The following is a 9,965-nucleotide window of genomic DNA, read 5'->3' on the forward strand; positions in this document are numbered from 1 at the left end:
GGTGACGTTTCGGGTCGAGACCCTTCTCCCTCCTCTCTACAAACCTGCACGTCTTTGGAGTGAGGGAGGGAGGAAACCGGAGCACCCGGAGAAAACCCACGCAGGTCACGGGGAAAACGTTCAGACTCCGTTCAGACAGCACCCGTAGTCATGATCGAACCCGGGTCTCTGGCGCTGTGAGGCAGCAACTCTACCGCTGCACAACTGTGCTGCCCTTGTCACTTAAGTGAAGTAACAGAGTGTGAGCAGACTTTGAGTCAGGGTTGAATGAAATGAGGAACGGAGACGAGGAAACACTTTTTCACACAGAGAGTTGTGAGTCTGTGGAATTCTCTGCCTCAGAGGGCGGTGGAGGCCAGTTCTCTGGATACTTTCAAGAGAGAGCTAGATAGGGCTCTTAAAAATAGCGGAGTCAGGGGATATGGGGAGAAGGCAGGAACGGGGTACTGATTGTGGATGATCAGCCATGATCACATTGTATGGCGGTGCTGGTGCTGGCTCGAAGGGCCGAATGGCCTACTCCTGCACCTATTGTCTATTGTTTAGTTTAGAGATACAGTCCCTTCGATCCACCGAGTCCGTGCCGACCAACAATTAGCGTATATTTTGACGGTCGCAAGGCCGACAGCTAGGTTTTGTAACTTATTTTATTCCTTAGCTCACAGGTTCTTACAAACACGTCTGGCCACAACGGTGGTCAGCACAGAACTGCCGCGCGAAAGCGAAACCGCGCGAAAAACAGCAGCCCCTCCCGAGTCACGTGACCGCGGCTTCCGAACGCCGGGTCCGATACCTGCGTGCGCCAGCAGGCGCCGCTACAGTATACTCGTTCCGCTACACGCCAGGAACAAATTTACAGAAGTCAATTAACCTGCAAACCTGCACGTCTTTGGTGTGTGGGAGGAAACAGGAGCACCCGGGTGAAACGCAAACGGTCACATGGAGAGCGTAGAAACTCCACACAGAGAGCACCCGTAGTGAGGATCGAACCCGGCTCTTTGGCGCTGTGAGACATCAGCTCTACCGCTGCGCCACCGTGCCGCCCCTAATTCAGGGCGGCATTAATGAATGATCAGTGTTACTGTCGAAGAGGTGCTGGAGGTAGTATAGGCACATGGAAAGGACAGGTTTGGAGGGATATGGGCCAAACGCGGGCAGGTGGGACTAGCGTGGCTGGGGCATGAGATTCAAGAGATTCAAGATTCAAGAGAGTTTATTGTCATGTGTCCCTGATAGGACAATGAAATTCTTGCTTTGCTTCAGCACAACAGAACACAGTAGGCATGAATACAGAACAGATCAGTGTGTCCATATACCATTATATGGACATGTTGGCCGCTGTGGGCAAGATGGGCCCAAGGGCGTGTTTGCCGCTCGCTCTACGACCTGTTGCCTTACCAGCTCATCAGTCATGTCCACTCCAGTCACATGACCAAGAGGTCCCACCAGCTTGCTCAGGATGAAGCAGTCGCGGCCAGACCCACTGCCCAGGTCCACCACGTGACATCCTCCCAAACTCTCTGGGATCACAAGGCCACATCCAAAATATCTGGAAAACCAATGAGGAGAGGGTAAGGTCAGAGATGGCAAAGTAGCAAAATAAAGAGATATATAATAGACAGAGAGAGGTTGAAGGAGACCGCCGTTCGCTTGGCCCAACACCTCCACTCATTCCGTACTAACCAACCTGATCTCCCAGTTGCTCAGCACTTCAACTCCCCCTCCCATTCTGAATCCGACCTTTCTGTCCTGGGCCTCCTCCATGGCCAGAATGAGGCCCAGCGTAAATTGGAGGAGCAGCACCTCATATTTCGCTTGGGCAGTTTACACCCCAGCGGTATGAACATTGACTTCTCCAATTTCAGGTAGTCCCTGCTTTCTCCCTCCTTCCCCTCCCCTTCCCAGCTCTCCCACAGCCCACTGTCTCCGCCTCTTCCTTTGTTTTTCCCGCACCCCCCCCCCCCCACCACCACATCAGTCTGAAGAAAGGTCTCGACCCGAAACGTTACCTATTCCTTTTCTCCATAGGAGCTGCCTCACCCGCTGAGTTTCTCCAGCATTTTTCTTCCACAGACCAAAGGAGGTGATCAAATACAAAGAACCAGACAACCGAAAGATAGATCCAATGTAAAATAAAGATGAACGTAGACAAAAATGCTGGAGGAACTCAGCGGGTGTTTCTCCAGCATTTTTGTCTACCTTCAATTTTCCAGCATCTGCAGTTCCTTCTTAAACAATAAAAAATGAACTGCAGATGCTGGTTTCACACCAAAGATAGACACAAAATACTGGAGAAACTCAGCGGATTTTGGAGAAAATGGATAGGTGACGATTTGGGTGGGGACTCTTCTTCAGACTGGAGGAATCACAGAGAGGGAGCAGTGATAGAGGGTGTTGCCGAAATCCTGTCGGAGCGAGGAGAAGAACATCTTCAAAGTAGTCCTACCATGAGAAGAAAATAAAGATGAACGTAGACAAAAATGCTGGAGGAACTCAGCGGGTGTTTCTCCAGCATTTTTGTTTACCTTCAATTTTCCAGCATCTGCAGACAAAATGTGTTGGAAGGAACTGCAGACCCCAAACAATAGACAATAGGTGCAGGAGAAGGCCATTCGGCCCTTCAAGCCAGCACCGCCATTCAATGTGATCATGGCTGATCATCCACAATCAGTACCCCGTTCCTGCCTTCTCCCCATTTCCTCTGACTCCGCTATTTTTAAGAGCCCCATCTAGCTCTCTCTTGAAAGCATCCAGAGAACCCGCCTCCACCGCCCTCTGAGGCAGAGAATTCCACAGACGTCACCCATTCCTTCTCTCCAGAGATGTTGTCTGTCCCGCTGAGTTACTCCAACTTTTTGTGCCTATCTTGGGTTTAAACCAGCATCTGCAGTTCCGTCCTACAATAGAGCCATTCACAGTGTCCAGATACATGGTGAAGCAAAAGTACAGACAGCATCAAACAACACAAGACAGACCATGAAACAGAAGTTGTGTACCTGCTAGAGACTTCGGGGTGGATGAGTGCCATGGCATCGCAAGCTGATTTACTTGATGGGCCACACTTTAAGGAGCAGGACACATCAGTCTGCAGATCCTCTGAGCTTTTCATCCGTTTTCCATAGTAACTCTGTATAGAACAAGAGTCAAGGGTGTTTAACACAGTACGAGTCTCACCCCGGCCACTCCCTCGTTCAAATGGGCTAATGGCACGAAGGTTTCAGAATCAGAATACCGTATATTGTCATTTGAACCTAAGTTCAAACAAAATTTAAGTTTCTGCAGTCATACAAACATGGAAAAAAACCCAGACACACACTTAACACAATTTACATAAACATCCATCACAGTGAATCTCCAAACACCTCCTCACTGTGATGGAAGGCAAAGTCTTGTCTCTCCCCTGTTGTTTATTCTTCTCCCGATGTTAAAGCCCCCTGGCGGGCGATGGTAAGTCCCGCGGCCGTTAAGGCCGAACCTTATTGTCACATGTACCTCGGTAAAATCTGGTACAATCTGGTAAAATCATACGAAACGTAAGCACAATCATAGATGAGTACAAATTACTGAACAACTTCTCTTTTGAGAAGCAAGGAGAGGGAAGAATTACATTTCAATCTGAAGAAGGGTTTCGGCCCGAAACGTCGCCTATTTCCTTCGCTCCATAGATGCTGCTGCACCTACTGAGTTTCTCCAGCATTTTTGTGTACCTTCGATTTTCCAGCATCTGCAGTTCCTTCTTAAACACGAATAATTACATTTCATGTTTTTCTACACCCCTTACAATGCCTTCTACACTCCTCACAGTGATCGCAACTTCTACCGAAGTGTGGATGGCCGTTGGCTCACTAGGAGCACATCCGCCTTTTGACGGGTCTTGTTTTTGGTCCTGCTGGGGGTCCACAGCCCCCTCCTCAACTGGCAAACCCAGATGGGGGAGACGGTCTAGTTGCCGACTATCTGACCATGGAGCAGGTAGCACGGGATTACATGGAACTCCCCCCCTGACCTGACCTGCGATCAGATACATTATAATAGCAGAAAGAGCATCAGGAATGGAATGTGTGCAGAATAACCGTTGAATAATGGTTCCCCTGACCTGACCTGTACAAAAATGTCGTGTAAGACGAGTACACTTCACCGAGACCGTACACAAAGAGTCACCATGGCTCTGCTGCCAACTTGTGTCCATCGAGTTTCAGTTCTTAAAAGTACAGAGTCTAACCTTGGCCTTTAAGGCACAATTGCTTTCTAGACCTCACTTCCAGGTCCTCTTGGGTTGGGACCTTTCTTCAGATATGGATAGATGACGTCCTGACCCAAAACATCCCCGACTACTTAGAAAGGAGATGAGGAGGAATTTCTTTAGCCAGAGGGTGGTGAATCTGTGGAATTCCTTGCCACAGAGGCTGAGGTTGTCAAGTCAATGGAGGTTGGCAGATTCTTGCTTAGTACGGGTGTCAGGAGTTATGGGGAGAAGGCAGGAGAATGGGGTTGATCGGGAAAGATAGATCAGCTATGATTGAATGGCGGATTAGTCTTGGTTGGCCGAATGGCCCAAATCTGCTGCTTGAATTTATGAACTTATGCACTTATCCATGTTCTCCAGAGGTGCTGCCTGACCCGCTGAGTTACTCCAGCACTCTGTATCTTATGTTGCAAACCACGGCGAAAGATTATTCTATCTTTGTCTTGACATCAGTCTGAAGAGGGGTCTCGACCCGAAACGTCAGCACCCATAGTCGGGATCGAACCCGAAACATCACCCATTCCTTCTCTCCAGAGATGCTGCCTGTCCCGCTGAGTTACTCCGGCATTTTGTGTCCACCTAACAAATATAAAATAACAGGCGGGCACTAGGACCTAGTGGAGGAGGAAAGGCTGGGCTAATTGGAACCTTTCTGCAGGAATGTTACTGCAACCAACAGAATTCTTGTCCACCATTTTTTCTCATTACTGCCACAAACTCCAAAAAACGGAGTCTTTCTGCGTTCAATGGCTTCTGCGGCGCTTGCTAATAATCCCGGTGGATTTGCACTGATTGCACGGGCATGCACACACTCACTTAGTTGCAAGTTTAACTTCAAAGTCCTGAGATCACGTCTTGGGAAATGTCACTCTGGTCTCTGCACCCCCTCCCCCCCCCCTCCCCACACACACATACACACCTCACCTTCACCAGATTCTGCACATTGGTGGCTGGGTTCATGCCCTTTGTGGAGGGGCAAGAGGCTGGGAGCAGGGTGTAGGATTTCCGCAGTCAGCACAAATCCTCTCTCTCTCTCTCTCTCTGAGCTGCAGTGAACAACACACTCCAGCGCATTGGGGCAAAGGGCAGGTGGGGGGGATGCGGAAACGTGCAGAGCCACAAAGCTGAACAGCCCAGGGAAACAGGCCCTTCGGCCCAACCATTTTGGGCGGCCCGGCGACGCAGCGGTAGAGTTGCTGCCTCACAGCGCTTGCAGCGCCGGAGACCCGGGTTCGATCCCGACCACGGGTGCTGCCCCCCCCCCCCCCGACCGCGGGGAGAAGCAAAGAAGGGAAGAGATTGAACTTTTTTTCCGCCTACCATCACAGTGAGGAATGTGGAGGAGTCACTGTGGTGGATGACAATGGACAATGGACAATAGACAATAGGTGCAGGAGTAGGCCATTCGGCCCTTCGAGCCAGCACCGCCATTCAATGAGATCATGGCTGATCATCCCCAATCAGTACCCCGTTCCTGCCTTCTCCCCATATCCCCTGACTCCGCTATCTTTAAGAGCCCTATCTAGCTCTCTCTTGAAAGTATCCAGAGAAAATGACTTGGTAAATGAAATTCCTTGTATGTTGCAAAACATACTTGGCTAATAAAATATTATTGTGATTGTGATTGTGATCGAGAAAGATAAACAGAGGCTCTCTGCTGGGGTCTTCAAAAGACCGTTCGGTTTTCTCACCAACAATATTTCCGTATCCACTGTATGCATCTCCCTCTCCCCTGACATCTGTTTGATGAATGGTCTCGACCCGAAACGTCACCCATTCCTTCTCTCCCGGGATGCTGCCTGTCCCGCTGAGTTACTCCAGCATTTTGTGTTCATAGGGCTCTTCAAGATAGTGGAGTCAGGGGATATGAAGACAGGAACGGGGTACTGATTGGGGATGATCAGCCATAATCACATTGAATGGCGGTGCTGGCTCGAAGGGCCGAATGGCCTCCTCCTGCACCTATTGTCTATTGCGTGCATTTTCACGCAACCAGAGGACATAGATTTAAGCTGAGAGGGGCAAGAGTTAAGAGGGGTAACACAGAGGATGGTCAGTACATGGAGCAAGGGGGTAGTTGAAGATAGACACAAAGCGCTGGAGTAACTCAGCGGGCCAGGCGGCATCTCTGGAGAAAAAGGATGGGTGACGTTTTGGGTCGGGATCCTTCTTCAGGTCGGGAACCGCTTTCGGTCTCCTCATCGACGGAGAGGCGACTTTTTTCCCATGTCACCTCCCTCGTGGCCTAGCAGCTTGGATTGAAGCGGCCTTTCCTGGAGTCGGGCCCAAGAGCTTCAGCAGCAGGCGCAACGCGGACTTTTCCATCGCGGAGCGGGGGCGAACCCTTGCCGGGGGTCGCCAGAGAGGAGTGGTCCGATCGCTGGCCTGGTGAGTTTGGCATTGTGGGGGCTGTGGTCTGCGGAGCTTCTAGCCTCGGGCGTGGCGTGGACTTACAGTCTGGGATCCCTTGCTGGGGATCGCCGGAGAAGAGCTCCCACCGCCGGCCTGCGGCCTATAACATCCTGAAGCCGCGCGCGGTCTCCGGTAGGAAAGTGGCCGATTCGGGCGCTCCAAGCAGCGGAGTGTGTTCGACCGTCTCGACATCGAAGTTTGGATCATCCCAACGAGAGGGCCTGTACATCGGGCCGTCCGTAGCGGCGACTACGGAGGGTTCATGGCCCCGACCACGGGTGAACAAAGGAGAACTGGCAGAACTTTGTAGCCTTCCACCACAGTGAAGAATGCTGTGGTGGATGTTTGTGTTAAATCTTATTGTGTATTGTGTGTACTTTTTAATTGTATCGCTGCTGGCAAATTCATTTCACTGCACCTTATAAAATTGACTTTGACTTTGACTTTTTGGGCTGAAGGGCCTGTTTCCACGCTGGTACACAAAAAAGCTGGAGAAACTCAGCGGGTGCAGCAGCATCTATGGAGCAAAGGAAATAGGCGAACGTTTCGGGCCGAAACCCTTCTTCAGACTGTACCTTTCCACGCTGTATCTCTAAACTAAACTCAGCGGGAAAATAGCACTAGATGGCGCCATTGATCTTCCACTGTCAAAATCTGACATCTCATGAGACAACGATAAGATGGGTCACAGCACAACATTGGCGCAGTGGTAGAGTTGCTGCCTTACAGCTCCAACGGCTCTTGCAGCGCCGGAGACCCCGGGTTCCATCCTGACCACGGGCGCTGTCTGTACGGAGTTTGTACGTTCTACCCGTGACCTGCGTGGGGTTTCCCCGAGATCTTCGGTTTCCTCCCACACTCCAAAGACGTACAGATTTGTAGGTTAATTGGCTTGGTATGAATGTACAAATTGTCCTTCGTGTGTGTGTGGGGTAGCGTTGATCTGCGGGGATCGCTGGTCGGCGCGGACCCGGTGGGCCGAAGGGCCTGTTCCCGTGCTGTATCTCTAAACTAAATTAAACGAACGGCGACATGCTTAATCCATGAGTAATACTCCGCAGGCCACACAGCAGCGACAGCATAAGGCAGTAACTTTTGAATTTCCCCACCACTGCTACTTTCTGACTTCCTTTCACGGTTTTATTCCCTGCCACGTCACCCCCAGAATTGGCAGACCTTGAAGATGTTTTGCTTTACTTTCCAACAGGATTTGTTATCAGTAGAATAGAAACACGAGGTACTGCAGATGCTGGAATTCCGAGCAAAACACAAAGTGCTGGAAGAACTCAGTGGGTCAGGCAGCATCTGCGGAGGGAATGACCAGGCGATGGGTTGGGGGCTCTTCTTCAGACTAATCGACAGACAAGGTTTTCGGTTTTAGTTTATTTTAGTGTGGAAACTGGCCCTTCAGCCCATCGAGTCTGTACCGACCAGCGATCCCCGCACACAAACACCCATTCCCTCTCCCCAGAGATGCTGCCTGTCCCGCTGAGTTACTCCAACGTTTTGTGTCTGTCCTTAGTTTAGTTTAGTTTTGAGATACAGCACAGAAACAAGCCCTAATGCCCACTGAGTCCGCGCTGACCAGCGATCCCCGTACACGAGCACTATCCTACACACACAAGGGACAATTTACAGATTTGCCAAGCCAGTTAATCTACAAACCTGTACGTCTTTGGAGTGTGGGAGGAAACCGAAGATCTCAGAGAAAACCCAGGCAGGGTCAGAGGAAGAACGTAAAACTCCGTACAGACAGCACCCGTAGTCGGGATCGAACCTGGGTCTCCTGCGCTGTGAGGCAGCAACTCCACCGCTGCGCCCTTCTTCAAGACTGATTTCCACCGGACTCTTTTGGCTCAGTAGAGGGTCTTACACTAAAAACGTTAACCCCATTTCTGTTTTCAGAGATGCCTGACCTGCTGAGGGTCTCCAATTTTTCATAAGACATGGGAGCAGAAATAGGCCATTCGGCCCATCGAGTCTGCTCAGCCATTAGATCATGGCTGATCTATTTTTTTCCTCTCTCAACCCTACTCTACTGCATTAGAGTCATAGAGAGTGATACAGCAACGAAACAGGCCCTTCGGCCCAACTTTGCACACCGACCAACGTGTGCCATCTACACCAGTCCCATCTGCCTGTGTTTGGCCCATATCCTTCTAAACCTGTCCTATCCATGTACAAGTTCACAAGGGGATAGATCAGCCACGATAGCATGGCGGAGTAGACTTGATGGGCCAAATGGCCTAACTCTACACCTATCACTTATGATCTTATGAGGCGACCTCATCTGGACTTCCGTGGCCGAAGTGGGCGGGAGGAATTTCTGCCGGATCTCTGGAACTCCGGCCCGGCTGGAGCCGGCAGATCCGTTCCCACGGCCGACTTCCGAGGCCGGCATCTCGGATCCTCCTTGGCCGGACTGTTCCAGTACCTGTTCGTCTCCACTTGGAGGCTGTGACCTCTGTTGGTCCGGGAACATGGACAATCCGTAAATGCCCTGGAACCAAGGGTGCCGGAAAACCGGCGGTGGGCCAGCATTCCACTTATATCATCCCATGATTAGCAAAGAGGCCAGGGATATTTTGAGTGTTTAAGAAGGAACTGCAGATGCTGGATAATCGAAGGTACACAAAAATGCTGGAGAAACTCAGCGGGTGCAGCAGCATCTATGGAGTGAAGGAAATAGGCTTTACTCCGCTGGGACAGGGGCTTTACTCCGCAGCTTCTGTGCTTCACGGTTCATTCAGCGAGACACAGAGCACTGTTTCTCAGGATACCAGTCCAATAACTTATCTACCCAGAGCGAAAAAAAAGCAAACTGCTGGAGGAACTCAGCGGGTCAGGCACCACCAGGTTGCCATAAGTGGGGCGCACAGAGTCTTTTGCCCAACTTAGAGGAAAGAAGAACCAGAGGAACCATTTGTTTAAGAAGGAACTGCAGATGCTGGAAAATCGAAGGTACACAAAAATGCTGGAGAAACTCAGTGGGTGCAGCAGCATCTATGGAGCGAAGGCTGCAGCAGAAAAGGGTCTCCGGTCGTCTTGGACTCCTGCTGAATTTCTCCAGCATCTTTGTGTACCCCAGAGGAACCATTTAATGGTAACCTTTTTATATAAAGGGTGGTATAAACTTTTTATATAAACCCTTGTTCAGACTGATGGTGAGGGGCGGGGAGAAGAAAGGGAAAAGGAGGAGGAGGAGCCTGAAGGCTGAGGAAGGGGAGGAGACAGCAAGGGCTAACAAAATTGGGAGAATTCAATGTTCATGCCCCCAGGATGCAGACTCCCCAAGCGGAATATGAGG

General features: G+C 50.6%; 1 protein-coding gene across 1 annotated transcript in view; it reads right to left on the reverse strand.

Moving 5' to 3' along the window:
* LOC116980290 (arsenite methyltransferase-like) overlaps nucleotides 1-5,336 on the reverse strand; it is a 40,472-nt gene extending 35,136 nt beyond the window's left edge. The window contains exons 1-3 of the mRNA XM_033032370.1: nucleotides 5,171-5,336; nucleotides 2,997-3,127; nucleotides 1,399-1,549 (exon numbers count right to left, since the gene is read on the reverse strand). Coding sequence (XP_032888261.1) covers nucleotides 1,399-1,549; nucleotides 2,997-3,127; nucleotides 5,171-5,206 — 318 coding nt within the window. The 5' untranslated portion in view covers nucleotides 5,207-5,336. The remainder of the gene's footprint in view (nucleotides 1-1,398; nucleotides 1,550-2,996; nucleotides 3,128-5,170) is intronic.
* Between the last annotated feature and the right edge of the window lie 4,629 nt (nucleotides 5,337-9,965).

Source organism: Amblyraja radiata, chromosome 14, assembly GCF_010909765.2.
Source record: "Amblyraja radiata isolate CabotCenter1 chromosome 14, sAmbRad1.1.pri, whole genome shotgun sequence".
Taxonomy (NCBI): domain Eukaryota; kingdom Metazoa; phylum Chordata; class Chondrichthyes; order Rajiformes; family Rajidae; genus Amblyraja; species Amblyraja radiata.